Source organism: Equus asinus, chromosome X (assembly GCF_041296235.1).
Source record: "Equus asinus isolate D_3611 breed Donkey chromosome X, EquAss-T2T_v2, whole genome shotgun sequence".
In the NCBI taxonomy this organism is placed as follows: domain Eukaryota; kingdom Metazoa; phylum Chordata; class Mammalia; order Perissodactyla; family Equidae; genus Equus; species Equus asinus.
The window spans coordinates 41967501-41994123 of record NC_091820.1 but is presented as its reverse complement, the minus strand read 5'-3'; the positions used below and the strand labels follow the sequence as shown (position 1 = coordinate 41994123).

At 34.6% G+C, this 26623-nt stretch overlaps 1 protein-coding gene across 23 annotated transcripts in view; it reads left to right on the top strand.

The window, feature by feature from the left end:
- The window catches only part of KDM6A (lysine demethylase 6A), a 213771-nt gene that overhangs the window by 141215 nt on the left and 45933 nt on the right, over positions 1-26623 (top strand). For 2 of the 23 annotated variants that reach the window (XM_070501715.1, XM_044763067.2), the window contains exons 8-17: positions 1492-1526; positions 11804-11897; positions 14606-14732; positions 19656-19754; positions 19902-20121; positions 20684-20818; positions 21268-21423; positions 21979-22074; positions 23023-23124; positions 23780-24175. In XM_070501715.1, the coding sequence (XP_070357816.1) occupies positions 1492-1526; positions 11804-11897; positions 14606-14732; positions 19656-19754; positions 19902-20121; positions 20684-20818; positions 21268-21423; positions 21979-22074; positions 23023-23124; positions 23780-24175 (1460 nt within the window). Of the gene's footprint in view, positions 1-1491; positions 1527-11803; positions 11898-14605; positions 14733-19655; positions 19755-19901; positions 20122-20683; positions 20819-21267; positions 21424-21978; positions 22075-23022; positions 23125-23776; positions 24176-26623 lie in introns of all 23 variants that reach the window. The other 21 variants (XM_044763065.2, XM_044763068.2, XM_070501717.1 and 18 more) reach the window with 15 other exon arrangements.

Here is a 26623-nt window from a genome sequence, read left to right as displayed (position 1 = left end):
ATGTGCTTTTCACGAAGAGCTGATTTTCTTCTTCTAAAGATGATATTTTTATTTTGTCCCATCTCTGATTAGTTAACGTGTGATATTTAATGATTATAGAGAGATGTAGTACTTTTAATCCAAAAATATTTGATTTGAAAGCCCACTGTATATTTTGTTTGTTTTGCACTTTATGGTTATTTAGTTCAGCTGTTCCCAGGTACTGATCCAGGCAATGGGTATAGAATCCCTTGTAGAACTGAATAAAAAGGCAGCTTTCCGGGCCTTGCCCAGGCTCACTGAATCATAATCTTAGGATTCTCTATTTTTAACAAGCCTCCCAGGTGAATCTTGAATTATGGGAATCAGTGAGAGAGTTATTCATGGTGCACTCCCCAACGAGAAATTGGTGATAGCGTGGATCTTGTTTTTAAAGATCCACATAAATATTTTGCATATTATTTTGAAAGGCTCCTAGACTCCTTGAAATCCAACTATGAAATCCAGGTAGATAGAACATTAGAAAAAAAAGATTTGTCATTGAAGAATGATCTGTATTTAAGTAGCTAGTATTCAGGGGTTTTTTTGTTTTTTGTATGTTGGTCTTTTTCCTCCCCAAACCCCCAGTACATAGTTGTATATTCCAGTCGTAGGTCCTTCTACTTCTTCTATGTGAGCTGCCACCACAGTATGGCTACTGACAGCCAAGGGCTGTGGTTCTGCTCCCAGTAACCAAACCCGGGTGAGCGCCGCGGAGCGTGCCAAACTTTAATAGGCTATCAAGGCTAGCTCTAGAATCGAGTTTTGATTCCTGGTTCATTGTTGCTTTTGTTGAATCATTCACACTCTGGTGATGCAGTATCAGGAAGAGCTGCAAATAAAAGTTGAAATATATTTTTGTTTGATTTTCAAGACATACTTCTTGATCTTGGGACTGTTTACTATTCTTTCAAGTGGTTTGATTTTTTTTTTCCCCCTAATAACTCTGAAGAACTGATAGAGAAATGCAACAACTCGTTTCCTCTGTGTGTTATTAGCAGTGTCATCCTGGTCTATGACTTCTTTATATATGCTGTTGGCATGAAATATGGCATAAGAAAAAAATAAGAGGCTTTCTTTGGTTTTAATATGTTTTTTATCAAATACTGACTTTACTATAAATTTTGACTTGTAACTCAGTTTTTAAATACCGTGTTTGAAATCTGTAGATTATAGAAGTTTTCTGCTTAATGTTGCCATTTTGAACTTTGTAAGAAGTATACTCACTTGCTATAGAGTTGAATGTTAATTTTAATAATTAGATTGACAAAATTTGATAATGACCAACAATAAATACATGTAGTTTCTTATGTTCATGTTCTTTAGTATGTTTGTATATTCTATTTTATTAGAGATTTGTTATATTCTGTTACTACTAGACCATGCTTATGTTTTTACATTTTATATTCTTACTTAATTTACCTCAAACATTGCTGTATTGTTGCTGATTGTTATTTTTCATCATCTTTGCAGTTCAATTTCACATTGCACACTTATATGAAACCCAGGTAAGTGTTTTAACTTACTTAAACAAAAATGATCACCCATATCATTTTAAGTGAAATCAGGTACACAGATAATTTAATGGAATTCTTGGCATTACGTCTTGCATACATCTTATACTCCTTAAATGTGGTCAGGATTTTGCTTAGTGAAACAGTCATTACAGAGTACTTGCTGTGTACAAAGAAGTTTATTTAATATGATTTGCCTCTAAACTTGAACTATCTGCAGGTAAATGGCTATATTTAAGAAGATTTCTCTTATTCTTGATGTGAAATGCTTAGTTTTCTTTTCAAAATGTTTATAGATGGTTATTATAATGCTTTGTTTAAGATTGAAATATCCTTTCCACATGTCACTATTTGAAAGGCATATTAGAGTCACCTCTTGATGTCTTTAACACTACTTTTATGGCTGCTATATTAAAAAACTTTTTCAGTTTAATTTTAGAACATTTTGTTTTTGTGTATGGCAGATTTTGCTTAGATGTATGATAAAAGGTGTAATACATAGACATTTACTCTAGGCAGTGGCATGAAAAATCAGGCGTAAGACTATGGGACTAAATATTAGGTAGTCATAGTTTACCCAAAATGTAAATTTTGTAACAGTTTTTTAGGGGGAAAAAAAAGTACTGTTATATTTGTACATATTTGTAAGGTCTGTTTTGTTTCAGAGCCACTATGAGGTGGTTTTAAAAAATTAACCCAGATTTCTAGACACCTCTGTCTGCATGCTTCACACCCTCCCACCCCCACCCCCGCCGCCACTGGTCCACTGAATCAGAATTGATACACACTCAGGTTTGAATACCCTGCTAATCTAGGGATTTTTTTAACCACCTTGAGAAGGTGCAGGTGAGAATCACAGGCTAGTTGTGGGGCAGAGTGTTTGCCTGCCAATGCTAATCCCAGCCTCCTGTGGACTGCTGATTTTTGCCAAATCAGCAAAGGCCCTAGGGTGAAATCAGCTTCCTCTCTAAAGTTCGTTTTTCCTTGGAGTCTTAGCTCTTTCTGCTCTCATTATCTCAGGAGCTCTCTGCTGCCTTTAAAGGAATGAGTCGTCGCCCCCCCCCCCCCCCCCAGCTTTTGTAGTTCTTAGTGAGATCCCTGGTCTGTCACTAGCTTTCGAAGAAGTTGTTTTCTCATCTTTATTTTTAATGAGTTTTTGCTGGAGAGATAATTCTATTTGATTATTTTATTTGACCACTTTGAAATTTACATTCTGTTGGCTTCTGGCTTTCATTGTTTCTGATGAGAAGTTGTCTGTTGGTGTTAATTTTTTAATCTTGTGAAGGTAATGTGGGGACAGAGCCCTCCATTGATTCTTGCATTTGATAAATTTTAGTACCCATTAAGATTAAACAACGAAGAAAATTCATGGCAAGCAGAGTATATAATTATTAAATGACGGGAAGATGATGCTGTAAGCATATGAAAGGATTGAAAAATATCTACGCCAGTGCTTATAACAAGGATTTTCATTTTCAGGTGAATAATTAAGAAAAGCAAAAAGGCCTCTCTGCCTACCTATAGAAAGTTACTTTTTATAGTTCAGCTGATTCATACCAGTGGACCTTATTTATGAATATGACCTTTTAAAATGTAAATTTAAGTAGTCATAAGTGGTTAGTGGCTACTACTAGGTAACCACATAGTTCAAGGGAAGTTTCTTTATATAGGAGGAAGTCTTCCTGCTAATAAATGTAGAGAGAATTCAGCATCATTTCACAAACCCTAAAAGCCTTGTCCCTACATTGTCTCCACAGGATTAAACGATAGGCAGTAATTAAAAGTGAAAAGTGACGGAATACTTTTTTAACTAGAGTGGTTAAGGAAGGCCTCTCTGAGCAGGAGCTGTTTGGACTGAGTCCTGAATGGAGAGAAGGAGCCAGTGATATAATCAGTTGAGGCTGATGGTGTGTGTGTGTGGGTATGTTGCTGGGTCATTCTAATAAAGCAAGTACAATGGGTCTGTGATATTGAGCTTACAATATTTGAAAGACAAAAAGGAGGCCTTTTGTAGAGATGGAGATAGATGTAGGGTGTTTTTAAAAAATTTTTTAACGTTTATTATATGAATTTAGGTTTGGGTTATTTTTCAACTTTATTGAGGTATAATTGACAAAATGGTAAGATATTTAAAGTGTACAGTGTGATGATTTGTTATATGTATACATTGTGAAAGGATTTTTCCCATCAAGTTAATTAACACATCCATCGCTTCACATCTTCCCCTGCCTCTTTTTTTTGTTTTTCCTTCCTTTTGGGATGAGAACATTTAAGTTTTCTTAGTAAATTTCAATTATACAATTCAGTGTTATCAACTGTGATCATCGTGTTATACATTAGATCCTCAGACCTTATTCATCTTATAACTGAGAGTTTGTACCCTTTTACCAGCTCCTGTCTATTTCCCCCACCCCCACCCCCGGCAGCAAGTTTTCTACTCTGTTTCTGAGTAGAAAACTACTCCTCCCCCCACTTTTTTTTCAGATTCCACCTATAAGTGATACCATACAGTTTTTGTCTTTCCCTGTCTGGCTTATTGCACTTAGCATAATCCCTTCTAGGTTCATTCATGTCACAAAGGACAGGATTTCTTTCCTTTTTTAAGGCTGAAATACTATTCCGTTGTATTCATATACCATATTTTCTTGATCCATCTCTTGATGGACATTTAGGTTGTTTGCATACCTTAGCTGTTGTGAATAATGCTGCAGTGAACATGAGAGTACAGATGTCTCTTCAAGATAATGGTTTCATTTCCTTTGGAAATATACCCAGAAGTAGGATTGTTGGATCATATGGTAGTTATGTGTAGGTTTGGGTAATTTTGATGGGATGTCATCTCCCCCACACTCATTATTAGTAGATTTTAAAAATTAGATTCTCATAGGTTTCTATGCATATTGTCATACTCTCTCTAAATAAAGATAATTTTATTTCTCTGTATAGTGTCATATCTCCAAGTAAATATATTATGAATTATTCTTGGACATTTATATCAACTATTTAGTTTACCTTTCCCATTTTATTAGCTGAGACCTCCAGAATCATTTTTTCTAATAGTAATAATAGTTTTAACCAGCCTTCTTTTCTTTTTTTTTATTTTAATAACTTGAACAGTTCACCATCTAAATTCTTATTAGCCTTTAAAAATTAAGGATACAGGATTTCTCCCTTTTAATTTTGTTATTAAAACATTATTGACTTTTGAATAGATAATCCAAAATCAAAGTGCCTGAAAGAATACACAATGAAGTATCCTCCCTCTTTTTCCCTAGCCACCTATTCCCCTCCTAAAAGCCACCAGTGTTTTTCATATTCCTGCAGAGAAACTCAGTGTGTATACAAAGAAATCCATATATGTGTTTGCACATATATTTGTTTTTGTTTTTTGAAACAATAGTTACGTATGTTTTCTCTTGACCTTGCTTAAATTGGTTTTCTTTTTTTTAGCTTAGTATTATATTTTGGAAATCATTCCCTATCAGTACATGTAGAGCTATATTATATTCCTTTGCATAGATGTACTATAACTAATTTAATTACTCCCCCTTGAGAGATAGCTACAAATAATGTTATTGTGAATATAATACTGTTTATAAGAATTAATGGTTTTATTTTTAACATTGTCTTCTAACTATCCAGCATTAGTTTTTTATTGAGACACTGTAGACTGGTTTCATTTATTTATATTATATAAATCCAAAAGTTCTAAAGAAAGAAAAATAAATTCCAGCTGATATTTAAATATGCAGTAAATATGTCATGATTATATAGGGTTTGTTCCATGAATTTAAGGATGATTCAATGTGAGGAAATCTGCTAACGAAACAAACAAAAATCAGTGTAGGGAAAACTAACCATATTGTGAGGAAGGAAGAAAGATCTTTTTAAAGAAATTAATGTGAAAAGGAGAGGAAAATAGTAGACCTAATTAATAGATGAAAACCTTAGTATTCTGAAAAAATTAAAGTAGATGAAACACTAGCTAACTTGATCAAGGAGATAAAGGAGAAATAAGGCACAGATAACACAAAATAAGATAACTATGGGAACAGAAGAAATTAGAACTATCATAGGAGACTACTTAGCAGACCTCTGTGCAAGTGAAAACTTAAATAAAATGGACTACTTCCCAGGGAAATGCAGATTAGCAAAATTGACCTCATTAGGATTAGAAAAGTTATAAAAAGCCAAGTTCCATAAAAAGAAAGAGAAAATTAAGTAATGCCCTATAGAAAGCACCATGCCCAAATGGTTTTACAGCAGAATTCTACCAGGCCTTTGAAGATCAGATAATTCTAATACAGTATAGATTGTTCAAGAGCATTGAAATTGAAGAAAAACTTGCTCATTTCTTTTTTTTTTGAAAGGGGAGGGGGCTTATTAGCAGCTTTTAATCTCACCTTGAGAGACATGTGTTTGATAATAGTTAAGGTGCTTTCTGCACTTGTTGGTTTTTGTAGCATATTTTAAAAATGTAGTGGAAACAAAAATCCCTGATTCTAAAAATTAATCAGGTCATAGTGCTTTGGTATTTTTTAATACCATAATGCTTTGTTTTTTGAAATTATAAAGTATTTATGACATAAATTTTGCTGTTTTAGCCATTTTTAAGTGTACAGTTCAGTGGCATTAAGTGCATTCACATTGTTCTACAACTATCAGCACCATCTATCTCCAGAACTTTGATCATCCCAAGCTGAAATAGCCCCTGGCAACCACTGTTCTACTCTCTGTCTCTGTGAGTTTGACTACTTTAGATACCTCATGTAAGTGGAACCACACAGTATTTGTCCTTTTGTGTCTGGTTTATTTCACTTAGCATATTATCTTTGAGATTTGTACATGCTGTAGCATGTGTGAGAATTTCACTCCTTTTTAAGGCTGAATAATATTCCACTCTAAGTATACACCACATTTTGTTTATCCATTCATCTGTTGGTGGACGCTTGTGTGGCTTCCACCTTTTAGCTGTTGTGAATAATGCTGCTATGTACAAATATCTGTTTTGAGTCTCTGCTTTCAATTCTTTTTTTTTTTTTTAAATTATAAATTGGCACCTGAGCTAACAACTGTTGCCAATCTTTTTTTCCCCCCTGCTTTTCCCTCCCAAATCCTCCCAGTATATAGTTGTATATTTTTTTTAGTTGTGGGACTTTTAGTTGTGGCACGTGGGATGCCACCTCAACATGGCCTGATGAGCGGTGCCGTGTCCGCACCCAGGATCCGAACCGGCAAAACCCTGGGCTGCTGAAGTGGAGCGCGTGAACTTAACCACTCGGCCACGTGGCCGGCCCCTCAATTCTTTTTGATATATACCCAGAAGTGGAATTACTTGATCATATGGTAATTCTATGTTTAATTTTTTGAGGAACTGTCATACTGTTTTCCCCAGTTCTTTTTGAAGCAAATATAACATTGATATCTGAACCTGATAAAGACAGCGCAAAGAAGAATCAATATACAGACCAATATCTGTGTTGGTATTCTGATGACTATTGGTGTAAAAATAATAAATAATACTAAATAAAATATTAGCAAACAAAATCCATTACCTCTTTAAGCAGATAATATGCTATGACCAAGTGGAATGCAAGGTTGATTCAATATTAGCAAATCCATTAATAACGTGTATCATCATAATAGAGCTAAAGGTAAAATCAAATCATTCTCACCATAGATGCTGAGAAGCCTTTGACAAACTGAGCACCAATTCCCAATAAAAACACCATTGAGCATAGGAATTGAAAGTTACTTTCTTAGGATAAAATTCAAATATTCTAGTCTCCAAGTCAGTACCTTACTTAAGGGGAAACACTAGAGACATTTTCACAAAAATTAGGAACAAGGCAAAGATGCCCACTGTTTCCATTACTCCTCAAATTATGTAGATTAGTTAATAATATTTTACCAGTGTTAATTCTGTCAGTCTTCATGTACTTCGAAGCTCTGTTATTGTTATGTAATCCTGATGTATTAGTCCTTTATCATTATAAAATATTTCTCTTTATTTCTGGTGATAGTCTTTGCCTTGAAGCCTACTTAATCTGATCTGAATCTAGTAACTTCAGCTTTCCAGTGCTTACTGTTTGTGTGCTTTTTCTGTCCTTTTATTTCAACCTACTTGTGTCTTTATATGTGAAGTATATCTCTTACCAATACTATATTTTTGGCTCTTTTGTAACTGTTCTGGCAATCTCTTTTCTCTTGTTTGTTTGGAATGTCTAGTCCATTTATATTCAATTTGATTACTGATATGATTGCGGAAAATTGGCTCTCATTCTTGTTGTATCCTTTCTATTTTGTTGTTTTTCTTTGGCTGTTTTCAAGGTTATTCTCTTTCCATTTGGTTTTTAAGAATTTGACTATGATGTGCCCAGGGATTGGTTTTTCTTCTATATTTATACTACTTGTGGTGTTTTTAGTCCTTTGGATATGGGATTTGATGTCTCATCAGTTCTGGAAAGTTGTTAGCCATTATATTGTCGATATTTTTTCTGCCCTATTCTTTCTCTCTGCTCCTTCTTGGACTCCAGTTACATGTATGGTAAACTATGTTATTATCTCATACATCTTTGGATGGCTTTTTTTTTAATCTTTTGTCTATTTTTTGCTTCAGACTGGACACTTTTTTTTGAACTGTTCTTTGCTTGTTTTGTTTTTTCATCTCCACTCAGCTATTCAGTCTGTCCAGTGATTTTTAAAAATTTCAGATTAGTATTTTTCACTTCCAGAATTCTTTGTTTCTCTTTCAGTTTCTCTTTCTGTGCTCTGATTTCCTGTCGCTTAACTCATTTTGATTATGTTTTCCATTTCGTCTGTGAACATTGTTAAAATAGCAGCTTTAAAATTATTTGCCCGTTTCAACATCTGAGTCATTTCATGGTTGATTTTCATTAATTATCTTTTCTTTTGAACGTGAGTAGAATTTTCCTAATTCTTTATAAATCTGGTAATTTTATCCTGGATAGCATGAATAATACATTGTAGAAAGTGACTTTGTTGTGTTTTTCTGAAGATATTTTTGTTTTATTAGCCAGTTAATTTTGCTCAAGTCACACTCTAAACTTTGTCACACCTGTGGTGGGCAGCAGCTGAAATCACTTTAGTTGTTTTAGGCTGCCCTATATCTGTTGTGTTCAGAGGTCAACCAGAGATTTGGGCAGAGTTTAATTGCAGAATTTGGGGTTCTGACTCTGCTTCCTAGATTTCTCTCCTTGCTTCCACCTCTTGTGATAGCTTTAAAGTTTGTTCTCTGATTCTTCAAGCTAGTAAGATTGCTGATTTCTATTTGAGTTCTAGCCAGCCAGGCACCAATTGTGGCCTGCCTTCAGGTGAAAATTCTGGAAAAAGGGGGTTACTCATCCAGTGCCATTCCTTTCCACTAAGTGTTAACTTCTCTGGTTTTAGCCTGATTTCGGTTTCTCTTTAGTGCTTTTTGATTGTTAAGTTTTACATTTTATCCAGAATTTAAAGCTGTCTGTGGAATGCTACTCTACCATTACCAGAGGCAAAACTTTACTAAATGCCTTTAGAGATAAACTCATGTTGCTTTTTATACAGTATTTATAATTGTTACTTAATGTTCTACTGTAACCATCCATCATATTTTGTTGCCACTCACCTAGAGACATAGACCTAGGTTGTCCCCCAACTCCCTGATGCTGCAAACAGTACCATTTAGAATATTATCTGTGGGAAGGTTTCTTTGGCATATATATCCCAAGAGTGAGATTGCTAGATTGTAGTATATTTGCATAGCTAATTTCATGAGTAAATCCCTTCCACCAGGGCTTGAGTGTTTTCCTTTACTCACATCTCCACATCACTTGGAATTACCCACCTTTCTTATGTTTGCCAATCTGATGGTTAGAAGGTAGTATCTCATTTAAACTTGCGTTTTCTGAGTTTTAGAGATGTACACTTCTTTACATTTTTTACCTTTTTTTCTTTCTTTTGAGGAAGATTAGCCCTGAGCTAACTACTGCCAATCCTCCTCTTTTTGCTGAGGAAGACTGGCCCTGAGCTAACATCCATGCGCATCTTCCTCTACTTTATATGTGGAACGCCTACCACAGCATGGCTTTTACCAAGCAGTGCCATGTCAGCACCCAGGATCTGAACCAGCGAACCCTGGGCCGCCGAGAAGCAGAATGTGTGCACTTAACTGCTGCACCACTGGGCCGGCCCCTGTTTTTTACCTTTTATGTATTGGTTTTTATGTCCATTGCTTATTTTTCTGCTTATGTGTTTCGAGTCAAATCTTTACTCTTTCTTGTGATTTGTGTTGTTTTGGCCATGTCAAATAAATTCTTTCCCATAAAGGAATTATGCTCCTACATTTTCTTCTCTTAGCTTTATGTTTTTTTTGTGTGTATTAGGAAGATTGGCCCCGAGCTAACATCTGTGCCTTCCTCTGTGTGGGATGCTGCCACAGCGTGGTTTGATTAGCAGTCCTAGGTCCGCCCCGGGGATCCGAACCTGTGAACTCCGGGCTACTGAAGTGAAGTGCGCAAACTTAAGCACTATGCCACTGCGCCGGCCCCTAGCTTTATGTTTTTACCTTTCACATTTAGGTCTCTAATGCAGTTGCCAGTTTTTTGTATATGGTATGAGGTAGAAATCCAACTTCATGTTTCTCAATATGATGCAACCAGTTTTTCAAATATGTCATTTTTTTTATTGCCATTGTTTGGAAGTATGTTTTAGCATTTGTTGAGGTAATTCCACAAAGTAGTCTTCCTAACATATACATCTGATCGTATTACTTGAACTCATTCAGTGGTACTCCATTGTCTTAGGATGTAGTCCATAGTCTTCAAGATGATTTAGGAAGGTCTTCGTGAAGTCATCTCTATTTGTCTCTGCGTTCTCTGCCCAGCCTGCGAGTACTCTAAACTTAAAACGTGCCCTTTCTTCCTCTGGGAAATATCATACTGTTGTACATAGTACAGTATGTTTTGTTTGTTTTTCTGCCTGTATTCTTTACTACACTTAGTCCCAGTTTCTGTTATGTATTAGCTGTTCAACAAATATTTACAAATTGAAGGAATTTAGTTGAATAACTTAGTCTCCTTATCCTTCATTAACTATCTAATTGACTTTTTCAGACCAGATTAATGTTTAGGGGAAACTAATTTAGCTGACGAATAAAAGTTAATGTAGTCACTACTGTTAATCTCAGTGGACAGTTCCCTTCAGATCTTTCCTGTGTTGACATACTATATTCATATAGCTGCTTATTTGTTTCCATAGGTGTTGAGTTATCTCATTTGATCCTTAGAACAACTCTAGATAGAAAGATTGGGCATTACTTCTGTTTGACGAATGTTGAATCATAGTGTAAGTGAGGCTCACACAGCTAAGTTTGTTTTGTATTTCTGCCTACTTTTTTTTTTTTGAGAAAGAGCTGTTTACTCAGGCAGCTGTGTACTATTAGTGATATGAATAAAAGCCACTTCAATCTCTTGTTCTGTCAAGTATGTTATAAAGGTAATATTTTTGAGGTTTTCTTTTTGTTGGCCATGCTTTTCTTTCTTCCTTTCTTTTTTAAAATTCTTTTGGAGGAGTTATCTTAAGCTTTATGACCAGCAAACCAGATTCAGTCATATTGGTACTTTTGGGGGAGAGAACTGTGGGTAAATGGTTTCAATTAGAGATTTGCCTATGGAACCTTAAATAGTACAAACATTGTTAGACTATAACTATAGGAGATTTACTGTCTTTAAAGGCATATATATTGTAAATTTTTTCACAGGATATTTTATATATTAGTAGATGTATCTTTTAAATTGAAAGTAGATTTTAACTACTTTTGTACTTAGATTTGGTAAAGCGTTTTCAGCAGTGTGCTCTATTGTTCATATTAAGTCGTTTAGGAACTTGGTGTTTCTAGGCAGATTATGCACTTGGAGGTGGAATACTTCTCTGGCTTCATAAGTGTTATTAAATAAAGTTGAAATCATTTATGCTATTAAATAGGTTGAGACGATTTTAACTGTTGAGATTTGGCAATTTCTTAAAAGGTCATATTTTAATGATACTTCATTATACTGAATGTTTTACTGGTGTTAGATACTCTGAAAAATGGCCTATTAACCACAACTGTCTAGTGTTAAAGGAACATTTAGTAATGGAATTAGCACTTTTTTTTTCAGTTTATTGAAAAAATATGCCAAAGTATCAGTATTGTGTAAATCTTAATATATGAGCTAGTTCTTTAAAGATATTAATTTTATTTTTCTTTAAATCTCTCTTTTTCTGCTCTTTAGAGGAAGTATCATTCTGCAAAGGAAGCTTATGAACAACTTTTGCAGACAGAAAACCTTTCTGCACAAGTAAAAGCAACTGTCCTACAACAGTTAGGTATGTAATAGTATACGTTTAGTGTATGAAAGTACTTCTCTTTATGTATTTTACGTATCAGGGATGGCAAATATGTGGCTCATATATTCTATTCCTTTTCCTTCCTTTGCCAAGAATTGATATAATTAATCTGAATCCAACGTATTTCTACCCTCTGCCAAGCGCTGTCCATCTCACAGTCCTTCTCATTGTGATTCTTTAGTGCAGGTAGTCCTTTTAAATTCTCAAAATTATTCTCCAGTACTTGACCCATTCGCGAGAGGGATTGAATACTTTGTTTGTGGCAGATGAGCTTAGCACTCAGTGAAGTTAAGTGATTTGCCTCAAGTCACTTAGTGGTTGGTGAGCTTGCTTTCATAGCTCTAGCAATAATATTAACTAAAACATTTTATCTAAAAATTGTGCAAGATCTAACACTATATTTCTGTACATATGCTAATATTGAACATGAAGGAATGTAGCCATTTGGATGTAATGTGTCACTATCACCAAGGAGGTAGTGCTGGAGTTCTCCAACATTTAATTTTGTTGCTTAGTTATCGAGTCATGTTTCTAGTGTCTGTATTTGGTATTTGGGTTTTTCCGCCAGCTTTTGTTTATTTGTTTTTGGTCTGAGCAATTAATTTGTTCTTAATTTTTAACCCATGTTGTAGTAATATGAATGTTTTCATAATATGACTTTATATAATTTTAAAATCATTTAAGCTTAGATTTTATCACTTCGTGATATTAATTCATATCATGATTAATTATACAAAACAAACGTATGAAACTCATGTTTTTAGTTTTGTTTTTAGTTTAATCTCTGGTTAGAATTTTACTTGAGTTGTCCATATTTTTAAAAATTGTAGAGGTATTTAAATATTTGCTTTTACTGAGTTACATTACTCATATTACTGAGTAATGTGAATTTGTATCTTTAAATTAAAACATGTTTATTAGTACAGTAAACAAAAGGTTCTGTGTTCTTAAGTAAAAAGAACAGTGTTGCTTTTAGAATATACAGTTTACTCATTCAGCTAATACTTGAATACAAACTTTTTTTAATCCATACTATTTTTGATTTTTTAATGCATTTTACCTGCAGCAAAGAATGTATCAATCGCAAAAATGCATACACCTTTCAAATTTAAGAAATGATTTGAAATAGTTTTGGTTTTAGTTATGTCTGAATCACCTTTTCTCTTTGGCATTGGCTTACCATATTTCGGAGTGTATAAGTAAACTTTTCATGGTTTTGAAAGGAAAAATACTTCCCCTAATTGAGTCTAATTTATGCCTGTACATCCTTCTTACTTGCTTGTCACTGTTGCTTAAGCAGCTCCTTTTAGAGCCTGTTACTCTAGGTCCTGTTCTTACTAGTAATAGCAGAAGAGATAAGGGAGGAACAGATGAATAAACATCTGATTGACTTATATTTCCATAAAACCTGGTAACTCAAACTTAAAATATCTTTTGGAGTGTAGCAACTGTAATAAATGTCAGAAAGTGAGGGTTCTTATTTGTTACCTATACTGTGGACTATACATAAAGAACAGAGCTGGTTTTATGCACTTGAATTGATCCAGAACTGAAATATGATTCCCTGAGAAATTAAACCAAATTATTCCTGTGTGTCTTGAAGGTTTAGAATACACTATTCCATGATCCAATCTTTTGATTGCTTACATAGCCATCTAGTTTATTCATTTATGATAAGAATTGTATATATTTAAGATGTGCAACATGATGTTTTGATATACATAGTGAAATGATTACTACAGTCAAGCTAATCAACATATCCATCTCCTCACATAGTTACCATTTGTTTTTGTGTGTGGTGGGAGCACCTGAAGTCTGTTCTCTTAGCAAATTTCCCATATACATTACAGTGTTATTGACTGTAGTCATTCTGCTGTACATTAGCTCTCTAGACTTATTCATCCTACATAACTGCAACTTTGTACCCTTTGCCCAACATTGCCCCATTTCCCCCACCTCACTCCTCCTGGTAACCACTGTTCTGCTCTCAGCTTCTATGTATTCAACTATTTTAGATTCCACATATAAGTGAGATATGTACTATCTAAATTTATTTAATAAACATTTGTAGTACCCATTTTGTATCATTCTTATTTGCACCATTCGAATATACTTATAGCCTTGGGTTTCTTTTTAATTGTCAAATGCTGTATAGTTTTTATTTTATATAAGATGTGAATATATGTGGCCAATGCCAATAAGGTAGGGTTGTGTGTGTGTTTCACTCTGAGCTATCATTGATTATATGGCCTTATATTTGTTGCTTGGAAATAAACATTGGGTTAATAGACTGTCTTGGAGATTCTTAAAATGCACATAAACTTTTACATGGAACAGTGAATAAGATTTAACATCTTTATGTTCTTTGTTTCATAACTTGGAATTTTTTCAAATACAAAAATCAGAAAAGAAAAGAGAAACTATAGTTTGTAATCTACTAAGTGTTAAGTCAGTGCTTAAAATCGTTTTAATGTCTCTGGAATAAAAGTTCTTTGACTGTACCTTCCTGTGAGAAAAAGACTTTGTCGTGGCCGGAATTGGCAGTTCTAAATTTTGGGACTGTGTCTGCCAAACTAAATGAATAAATTGACGGAAGAGAGTACTTTTACTTGTTTTCTGCTTAGTATTCTTAAAAATAGAACAACAATTAAGTCATTTCAGTAAATATTTTTAATCATTTACTATAGGTTGGATGCATCACACTGTGGATCTCTTGGGAGATAAAGCCACCAAGGAAAGCTATGCTATTCAGTATCTCCAAAAGTCCTTGGAAGCAGATCCTAATTCTGGCCAGTCCTGGTATTTCCTTGGAAGGTGAGACTTATCAGACACTTAAGTTTTGCTTTTGTGTATTTCAGCTAGGAGAGTTGAATTATGATCTAAAATGTTAGTTTGCATTTATAGCCTGATCAGTGTATTTTCTCTTTTAAATATATTATAACAAAGATTTCTGGAAGTTAAAAAAATAGAATAAAGTTCTGAATGTGGTGGTTTTCTCACAGCATAATATGGTTTACCAGGGCATTTCTTATTTTGCTTATTGGGTTTTCATTTGACTTGAATTATTGCTGGTTTTTAAAAAGTCTTATCAGATAGTAATTCTTCATTTGTGTATTTAAATGCCTTTCCTTTTGATTTTAGTATTCTCTTTATATGTTTATTTAACAGAACAGAGAATTAATTTCTCGTTCCACCTGGTGACTACTAGTAGCCAGTGGCACCTTGCTATTTATAATTTTGATTAATGATATATACCTTAGTATGGACATATTTGATTAATAGTAGTTCTCAAATCACAGTTCTACGTGAAATCTTACAGTAAGAAGGTGGGATACGTTATTACTGGATTTGTTGGAAAGGAGAAGTGGCATGTAGTGAAAATAGTTCTCTGCAAGTCTGTAAACTTTCCTTTGTACTTTCAATATCTGAATTGTGCTTACTGATTATCTGAAATATACCTTATGTATATGTATCTGATAGATTGTATTTTGGGGCCATAATCATATTTCATTTTGCTTCCTAATTGGTTTTAGCTTATGTGGTATGGTTGAAAGGTCAGTATACTAGGAGCTGAGAGACTTGAATTCAAGTCTTGGCTAGGCTGCTGTTTGTGGAGTCATGGATGGTACAGTTAAACCTTTTGAGACTTCAATTTTCTTTTAACCTATTAAATAAGAGGATTCTATTAGGTCAGTGATCTTCACTGGGGGCTGTTTTGCCTCATAGGGGACATTTCATAATGTCTGGAGATATTTTGGTTATTACAATTATGGGGAATGCTACCTGCATGTATCTAGTGGGACAGCCCTGTGCAACAAAAGATTACCTGGCCCAAAATGTCCATAGTGCTGATGTTGAGAAACTCTGGGTTAGATTATCTATTAGGTACCTTCCCACTCTAAAGATTTCAATTTTATGACTTCTTTTGAAATTATCCTATTGTTATTTTAATTTTAAACTTTTTTCCATAGGAATATTTTACTTTCATTTGCTGTATAATCACATTAAATTTTAGTATTTTTAGTATTTTTTCTTTAAGCAAAGTATATTTGTATGAAAGGGAATATTATTAAGGTGTTTTCTTCTTTAAACAGATAATTGATTATTCATTAATAATGTACAACAAGAATTGACTGGAAAAGTACCTAGTTTTAGCAGGGATTTTCTAATCTCGTCCTAGGCTTGTAAAATCGTCTAATTTGCGTTGCTCGTTAATAAAGCTTGAGAGTCCAAACTTTGTCTCCCTCTTTCACTAAAGATCTTTGGAAGCTGAAACTATGTTTTACCACCTTTGTATCTTCTTGCTATTCAAAGTGGCTGTTAAATAAAAATAAATGGACTAACTAAACACCATCTGTGTTTGAGGCTAGTGCCATTACTACTGTTTGTGTTGCACAGTGGGAGGCTTCATACAGTGACTGGAAGGGAGGTCTAGTACAGGAAAGTAGGGGCCATCTAGTCATTGCCTGTAGTGTTAACATTTATATATGAAAATTTCTTTTAATATAGATTAAAAGGAATATGTGCCAGAAAGTATTTTCCTTTTGACCTAAGCTAAAGATGAGTAGTTTAATACAATACAATAGTGTGGATGTCTTTTTAGGGTACGTTTTGTTTTTAATTCTAGGCATATAAAATTAATATATAATGAAACATCTAAAATTGCTATTTTAGTAATGCTGTAATTTTCAGCTCAGTGAGCAGTGTTACGGTTGTGTTATTTTTTTGTTTCCAGTTAACTGATTTTACATTTTAAATCATTGAGATGCATTTATTTGAATCTTTTTGGATAAAATTTTCCAAATACACAACACACTTTAATGACTTTTCAAATAAAAGATACTTATTACCATTTAATTTGTTTTGGGGTTCAAGATTATCATGTTAGATGGTCATTATTTTTTAATAATTTAATAATTCTGTAATAATATAATTTGAGGGCTGTTTTAGATTTTTTCTATGTTTACTTTTCTTACCTTCTTTCACTGCCTTCTAATGTGTTGCTTTTAATCTGTTTTGTTGTGGGAAAATTTATAAATAAATTATATTTTATAAGTTATTAAAGCTCTGATCGAAGACTTCAAGTGTCAATAAACAACTTTGGAATTTGATGACCCTAATATTTCTGAGGCTTTTTATTACTTTCCTCTGCATTCAGGTGTGTGTTGAAGATTGAATTTGCTCCTCATGTGGCATGTGTATATCATAATGAAAGTGTAATGTGATAATGCTCTTATACCAGCATTAATCATTGACTGTGTTATCACAGAGCTTAAAGAATGTAAAGGCTGGGAGGGACCAAGGAGGTCATCTAGTTCACCCTGTAAACCCTGTCCTTTTATAGATGTAGAAAGCGAGTTCGGAGGAGTAAAATGTTTTGTCCAAAGTTACAGTCCCGTAGGTAACTAATATCAGAGCGGGGAGTAGATCCTAGCTTCAGCACCCAGTGCTGTTTTGATTATACAAGGCTGTCTCAGGGGAAGCCTAGTGAAGTTTTATTAGAGAAAAAGTGGTTGGTGGTTGGACTGGGACATCTGTATTTAGGCACAATTCGTTTCCTACTTTCACTTTGTAGAAATGGAATGTGAAAACATTGGTTTGGGGAATTACTGCTCATTCCTCCCAGTGGTTAGACAAATTTGTCTGTGAATCTCAGATCTGGCTTTGAGTTGGCTTTGAACAACAACAAACACAGCATGTTTTCTACTATCTTTTAAGCATTCCCTTTCTTTGTGGTGTCTGTCTTTGTTTGGCATTGTTAATGACCTCATCTTCTGAATTCTCCCCTCATAAAACAGTTTACAGACACAGTTTGCCTGTGCTTTCTCTGTCTCAGTCACTGACCTTTCTTATATTGTCCAACACAAGATTAGTGATTCCTTAGGCTTATTTTTACCTCTCCCTTGTAGGTGTCCTATGTTCTTAGAATCTCTCTTCCATATAGATGAATTCCAAATCTAGATTTCTACAGTTCAAGGTGTTAAACTCCAGGACGACATCTCCTATTCTTTACCTTGTATTACCCATTTTAATGTCCTCACTTCATGTCAAAATCAGCATATTTGAAACTTCATTCATCATATTCTTCCCCAAACCAGCTCCTTCTCCTTTTATTTTTGCCAGTGACATCACCATTTTTTCCTCTATTTAATCAGGCTTAAAAACTAAGTTATAACCTCACCACCACCACCACCACCGCCCATGAATATCTAATGGGTCACAAAGTCTTTCTCAGTCCTTTGCTTCATTGTTTCTCTGGTCTTTTTCTTCTTGCCACTTCCATTACTTACTCCCCAATTTTGGCCTGTTCCAAACCAGTGAGTATAGCTGCCTTCTTTTTTACTGTTTATAATTTATTTTCTTTTCAGTTTATCCCTACACGTTATTAGCAGATTAATATTCCTATAAAGTGCTTTCATCGTGCTATTCTTCTTCTTAGAAGAACAAACTTCAGGGTATTCTTGGGCTGAATTTAAGATTCTCTAGTATTTGTATCTGTGCTATCTTATACACATTAGGTTTTGCTCATACTGTTGAAATAACATTTTGAAATGCATTCTGTCATCTTCTTTGCCCAAATCAGTGGTTCCCAGACTTTTGGATTACATGAATCAGTAAAATTTCAAAGAATAATTATAAGGCTCAAAATAGGATGTTTGGGCAAGTAAAGACATTTAAAAACTTTTTTCTATTTACTCAGCCAATAGTTTTTCAAAGGCAGTTACAATGCAAATATTAATTAGTTTAATGGAAAATTTATGTATGTGTATATTATCATTTTTTCCATTTTGTTTGCTTGGCCAAATTGTCATATTCTGGCTGGTAATAGGGAATCACTGATCTAAACAATATGCATCTACACATATTTAAATCCCTTACTCTTACCTTTCCCTTTCTTGCCTTTCCTAAATCCTATAGTATGTATTAAGGTCTCTTCTACCCTAAATTCTCAGACCACTTATTGTCTGTGCTAGCCATTTGATATGGCATCATGACATTTATAATATGTCTTCAATCTTCAACTAAATTGTAAGCTCCTTGAAGACAGGGACTGGGTTTTGTTTTTTCTTTTCCCCTAGCACCAAGCACTAAGAAGGGAATTTCTATATTTATAATTTCTGCTGCCGTTCTGTGTATTCGTCAGGTACATTTGCATTAAGAAAATGACAGGTCCTTGAAACTTCAATCATAGCCTGCTACCCTTAGTAGTTATAAATATTTCACTTACATTATTTTATACCATTTTTGATAGTTATCTTGATAATATGTCACGTTTGTATTTTTTATGAATTAAAGAATTATTTCCCTCGTGATTATTTAAGAAAGGAGAATTGAAATCTAATTCAGCAAGTCTTAGCAATGTAGACTGTTTTTCTTGGTTTTTAACTCTGTGTTTTTACTGTATAGAAAACCAGAGATCAAGGTATATAAGTAGAGTGGAGTGGTTGTGTGTGGGTGTGTGGGTGTGTGTGTGTTTTAAACTCTCAATATAGTAGTATTGAAGAGATAGGGCCTTTAATTATTCTAACAATGTTCCTTAATACAGCATGCTTTATCATTTGTGAGATAGACTATAATATAGTTTATTGAAGGGTTAATATAATTATCTCATATATACACACATGCACATAAATATGTTAGCTTATTAGGTTTTTTAATTTTTGGCGTATAGTCTGTCCTTTCAGCAAATCAGTGTTAATGGAATTTTCTTGATTCTTTTTTCCCCTCCCCTTTCAGGTGCTATTCAAGTATTGGGAAAGTTCAGGATGCCTTTATATCTTACAGGCAGTCTATTGATAAATCAGAAGCAAGTGCAGATACGTGGTGTTCAATTGGGTAAGTCTTTGTATAAAAATAATGGTATTCTAATTGATAAACAAATATGGTTGTATCAAATATAATATACTTTGTAGTTTATATCATCTTATGAAGCTAAGCAGTTCTTCTTAGTTGACTCATTTTTTTCTTAATTTTTCTTTCCAGCGTGCTATATCAGCAGCAAAATCAGCCTATGGATGCTTTACAGGCCTATATTTGTGCTGTGCAATTGGACCATGGCCATGCTGCAGCCTGGATGGACCTAGGCACACTCTACGAATCCTGTAACCAGCCTCAGGATGCCATTAAATGCTACTTAAATGCAACCAGAAGCAAAAGTTGTAGTAATACCTCTGCACTTGCAGCACGAATTAAGTATTTACAGGTAAAATTTTTAAATAGCAGTTTTTCTAAAGGCACATGTTTCCCCATGACACTCAGGCAGGGGGAGGGTGGCTGGAAAGTTTGTCTAGTTGTGTTTTGATGTCTATAATTTGTTTCCATATTTTGTAAACATACCATAGCTTGTAATATTATTTTACTTTTCATTTTAAGTAAGATATGCAGTATTTTAAAAGATACTCTTTTGCACATTTACGCTGTTGATGCATATTAATTTACATAATTTTTTTCTATGTACTGTCTACATTTTTAAGTTGTCATAGCATTTTAGAGAAAAGAACACAAACATTGTCTTTCACTCTTGCTTGGAGTTTCATGAGAAGACAGCTATGAGAACTCTGAAATCAGAGCTCAGCTTTGTTTTAATTTTCACAAAGGTTTATATTCCCGTTACCCTCTTTATACTTCGTATCTTTCTGAAACCCCAAATTAAGAATCTATTTTCTTTTAAAAACAATTAGTTATAGCATTTAGGAAGATTTAGTGGACTTGCTCTTACTCAAGTAGGCTTGTGTTAAATTTGCTTTTTACATAATTTTTCCTAGGCTCAGTTGTGTAACCTTCCACAAGGTAGTCTACAGAATAAAACTAAATTACTTCCTAGTATTGAGGAGGCGTGGAGCCTACCAATCCCCGCAGAGCTTACCTCCAGGCAGGGTGCCATGAACACAGCACAGCAGGTGAGAAGTTGGGTTATGTTCTGCAGGTGCCCAGCTTTAAGGGTTCTTTTCAATCTGTAGTGGTCAAGACGCGTATTTTACTAAGCACAGGAGGCTTTTATTAATGAAAAGCCTTTTGATTGCCAAGGGAATCTAGATCAAAATAAAACTCCCTCTGATATGGGAAAAAATTTTGGGGTGCCAATTTAGAACCTTTGCTCATTTTCATGATTTTGAAGGAGATTTCTTAAAATAATGCTGCAGTTGTTTATTTAATTTTTAAAGCAAGTTTTTCAAAGGAAGGTACACATTCCTCCATTGATGATTCATTTGATTTTGATTTTCAATAATTGCAATCAGCGATGTCCACACAGCTTTGAAAAGTATGCAGCTTGTAAAGTTTTATAATTTGAAGGAATGAATTAAGAATATATAGAACCCTATTTTTGTCTTCCTTCTGTGATTCTTAGGCATGTAAACCTCATCATCCAAATACTGAACCTGTATTAGGCCTCAGTCAAACACCAATTTCACAGCAATCCTTGCCACTACACATGATTCCTTCTAGCCAAGTAGATGACCTGTCCAGTCCTGCCAAGAGGAAAAGAACATCTAGTCCAACAAAGGTATATATTTTAGAGAACTAGAAAATCCCAGTCAAAAAAAGAAATTCCCAACTGCCCTGAACTTGTGCAGTTTGAACATCTCTTGTCCTTTATTTTAAATCTGTGGACATCAAAGAGTGAAAGGTTTGAGTTTTTCCATCCCAAATTCTTAGCATCATATTTAATATAGAAAGTAGCGATAAATTTGCATTCATCAAATCATTTTATTCATCTCCCTGCCGTTAAGATCTCAACACACTTTTCATCATCAATTTCTACTGACAGTGAAATAAATTTAATGTTGGATCTAGTGGATAGTGTGGTATTTAGGTTAGCCATTTGGGCCATAGTTTAGGGGTGGGCCTTTTCGGGTGGCTTATTAAAGAATTTTTTTTAATTATGATTTCCCAATTTTATTATGCATGTGAAATGATTTTTAAAAGAATTTAATGTCATAACATTTTTTTAGTATGTAAATATTCCAAATAATAGTCATTTGGCCTCCAGTAGTCATTATTGTTAACTATGGATTTAACCAAATATTCTTTAATTTTTTTTTTTTTCACTTTTCCTCAGAATACTTCTGATAATTGGAGTAGTGGCCATGCAGTGTCACATCCTCCAGTACAGCAACAAGCTCATTCATGGTGTTTGACACCACAGAAGTTACAGGTATGTAAGATATGCTTTTGATAGGTTGCTTTTCCTATTAAAAAAGAGTAGAGGGAATAAGCTTTAAGATTTTTTAAGCATTCTTAAAATTGAATGGCAGTAAACCTAGTTAATATGCACGTAAATGACATGAACCCACATTTACCAGAGCAATAGAGAAAATTCATTTTTGTTTTTCACTTATTTTTCAAAACAATTTTTTTTAAAACAGGTAATATATTCACATGGTTCAAACTGTATAAGTTTGAATATAGGGTATATAGAGTAAATTCTCCTTCAACTCCTGCCCCTGCCTACTCAGTTCCCCTCCTCACAGACAGCCAGTTATTAGTTTCTTATCTATCTTCCCAGATATATGTCATGCATATACAAGCAGATATGCATCCCCTTTCTCTCATATATTATTTTTCTCCTTTTTACACAACAGTAGAGTGCTGTATATACTGTTAACAATGTAATTTACAGACCTTTCCATGTCAGCATATAAAGAGCTTCCTTGTTCTTTGATGGCCACACCATATTTCTTTATGTAGATGTCATGCCTTTATTTAAGTGCATCACTAGCTTTGGACCGTCAGGTTGTCATCATACTTTTCCTATTCCAGACAGTGCTGCTTTGAATGTACTTGTCATAATGCATTTTTAAGCTTAAAGAGTTTTCTGTGTGAATACTGAAAAATATTGTATTAATGAATAAAACTTCGTGCCCATTTATCTCAAAGATCACATTACAATAAACCTTCTTGAGATAAATGTTTATTTTTTACATAAACTTCCTCACACTTCTTAAAGAACTTCATCTTGACGTTGATTGCTATTCATCAGACATCAATATCCTTGACTAGACGCAGCTTTGAGATTATCCAGTCATGTCAGGGTAAGGTTGCTTAGAATAGTGAGCTTTTTTCTTAGATATGTCTTTGACTGTATTCTCCTTTCTTCTTCTAGCACTTGGAACAGCTCCGTGCAAATAGAAATAATTTAAATCCAGCACAGAAACTGATGCTGGAACAGCTGGAAAGTCAGTTTGTCTTAATGCAGCAACACCAAGTGTGTATAGCATTTTTTTTCCCTAAAATTTGTTAGCATTTTGAGTATTTTTATTGATTGACACTTCAATTTAGAGCATGTTCATACCCACTTCTACTTTCTACCAGTATTTGGTGGAATTTAATAATCTGTGCTCCTTAAAATACTAATTATGGACAGATTTTTAGGAAAAAACAGCCATAAATTTAATTTTGAACACGAGACTTGGTATTTTATTATTTATTTACGTGCTCTTTTGCATGTGTTCTAAGGATTTATATTATTTAATATTTAACAAGCTATCCTAAACTGATGTAGGATTCTTTAGGGCTTAATTCAAAGAATCTGGTGTATAATAGAATGAAATTTTGAAATCCCCTATTTTGTGATTGGGGAAAAGGCCTATAAATTCCAGAGTCCTTTTCCATAATTTTCAGCTGCGTTCTTTCATCACTACTAAAGGAATATTTCTTAAAAATGAAACTGCTTTTCTGAGGAAGCTAATCTAAATATGAACAAACACAATTTCTTATTTTTAAAAAGTGTGTATTTTTCAACCCAGAGAAGTTAAATGTTAGGGTAAAATCCGAGATTACCTGGTTATACACCTTTATATTCTGATTCTCTCCCCTATGGGCCACAAAACAGCATTTATTTTTCATTTGTTTTTCAGCAGATGAGACAAACAGGAGTTGCACAGGTACGATCTACTGGAATTCCTAATGGGCCAACAGCTGACTCATCACTGCCTACAAACTCAGTCTCTGGCCAGCAGCCACAGCTTGCTCTGACCAGAGTGCCCAGCGTCTCTCAGCCTGGAGTCCGCCCTGCCTGCCCTGGGCAGCCTTTGGCCAATGGACCCTTTTCTGCAGGCCATGTTCCCTGTAGCACATCAAGAACGCTGGGAAGTACAGACACTATTTTGATAGGCAATAATCACACAACAGGAAGTGGAAGTAATGGAAACGTGCCTTACCTGCAGCGAAACGCACTCACTCTACCTCATAACCGCACAAACCTGACCAGCAGCGCAGAGGAGCCGTGGAAAAACCAACTATCTAACTCCACTCAGGTAAGAGAAGGATTAGCTGCCTTGTTGGCTTCTCATATAATAGTTGTCTTTATTTGGTTTTATGCATTTTGAGAGAAGAAGAAATGAAAGTTTGAAGAACTGTTTTTTTAAGCATTTTGTAGTACTACAATATTATTGTGACTCAGTATATATATGTACGTGAGTGTATTTTCTTTTCCATTACAAAATTTACACACACACGCACAGATAATCTTGGAAATTTCCAAAGGAGAAAGAAATAGGTCATATAATCCCGGAAAACCCACTGTTAATTTAAAATGGCATTATAAGCATTTACGTAATGTTACTTAGTTTATTTCTGCATATATTGCCTACTTAAGATCAGGTACTGTGCTAAGTGGTTGGTATTTACTCTGGTGGGAGAGAAAGATCCTTAAAGAACTAGTTACCATAAATTACTATGAAGTGTCACTTTGGAAAAGTGCTATCGGAGTACCTAGGAGGGCATATATAACCAAGATGTTAGAGTCTCCAGAAATTAGAGAATTTGGGAGAAGAGAGGGCTGGTAAAGTGTGCCTAGAATATAGATGATGAAGAGAGGAGGGTGAAATATGAGGCTGAAGTGAGTAAAGGAACTTGCCTAATTTGTCTTGAAGGCAAAATGAAGCTGCTAAAGTTTTCAAACAGAGTAATGGATTTCATGAACATTATTTTTATCAAAGATATGTGCTGTATTTTACTAAGTAGTTCACTGTTTAGACATTTAATTTCTAAGTTTTTTCTTCCGAAGATTTATGCACATAGTTTTTCCTGTGTTTGATTGTTTCCATGGGATGAGTGTTTCAAAGTAGAACTGAAGGGTCAAAGAGTAAGCATTAAAAAAATGTTGCCAACATGTATTACCAAATAACTTTTACTTTTACTAGTCTATTATAAGAAATATTTGACTTGTTGCTGGTTTACCTTATATTGTTGGTAAAACTGAGATAAGTTCTTTTTCTAAGACTTTTAAGTTTATCCTTGAAGTACTGTACTTGGTGGGACCATCTCTTCTAGAGTGATTAGTAGTTTTATTCATTCTTAAAGAAATGTTGAGCACCTCCTATGTCCATGTCCTGTTCGAGGTTCTGGGGATAAATCAAAGAAAACACACAAAAATGTCTTAATTTGTGTGGGTAAACAGACAATTAAATAAGCATTACATATAGAATACTAGGTAATGATACGATTAATTCTATGAAAAATATATTCGAAAAGGGAGCTGGAGAGTATTAGAGATTGGTGGTAAAGGAATTGCAGTTATAAGTAGGAACGTCAGGGAAGGATTCACTGGAAGGTGATATTTCAATGAAGACCTGAAAGAGTTACAGAAGTAGTGAGCCTTGAAGATATTTGTGATAAGAGTGTTCCATGTGTAGGGAGCAGCATAGAGCAAAAGGCCCTAGGGCAGGAGTGTGTTTTGCATGTTTGAGGAAAATCAAGGTGGCAAGCATGGCTGAACAGGGTGAACAAAGGGTGAGGAGAATAAATATGGTCCAGCTGGAATCAAGCTGGCTAAATCATGTTCAGCCTTGTAGGCATTGTAAGGATATTGGATCTTATTCTGAGTTAAATGGAGTTCTGAATGGAGGAGTGACATGATCTTAGTTTTTAACTGGATCCTCTCTGGTACTCTGTAGATAGGCTATAGGAGGCAAAAGTAGAAATGATGTGACCAATTTGGAGATTATTGCTGTAATCCAGGTTAAGAGATGGTGGGGGCTCGACTTAGAGTGGCAGCGGTAGAAGTGGTCAACTTTTGGGTATATTTGGAAGGTAGAACAACACGATTAGCTGATAGAGTGAAGTGTGAGAAAGAGGAGTCTAAGCTAGCCTGACGAACTCTAGAAGGATAGACAAGACTGGATGAGATCACCAAGGGTTGAGAACAGATTGAGAAAAGAAGAGAACTCAAAACTGAACCTTAGAGCATTCCAGTGCAGTAGGTCAAGAAATTGAAAAACTAGCAAAGAAGACTAGAAGAGGAGTGACCTGTGAGGTAGCAGGAGATCCAGAAGAATGTGAGTGATGCCCTGGAAGCCAAGTGAAGGAAGTCTTTCAAGGAAGAGAGTGTGATCAAAGGGTAAAATGAAATAATGCTCATAGGTCGAGTAAGCAAGGTGAGGAGTAGGAATTGGCCATCCAAGGTATTTGGTGACATTGGTGGGATCAGGAAGCCACGGGGTACAGGCCATATCTACCCCACAACCACGATCTGTTTTTTGGTTTTTGTCTGTCTGTCTGTTTTTTATAGCCCAGGAACTAAGAATGGTTTTGCATTTTTAAAGGGTTGTAAAAAAAAAAAAAAAAAAAAAAAAAAAAAAAAGAATGTATGACAGAGACTGTATGGCTCTGCGAAGCCTAAAATATTTGCTGTCTGACCCTTTACAGAAAGGTTTGCTGACATTTTGATAAGAGCAATTTTAGTGGATTGGTGAGGGCAAAAG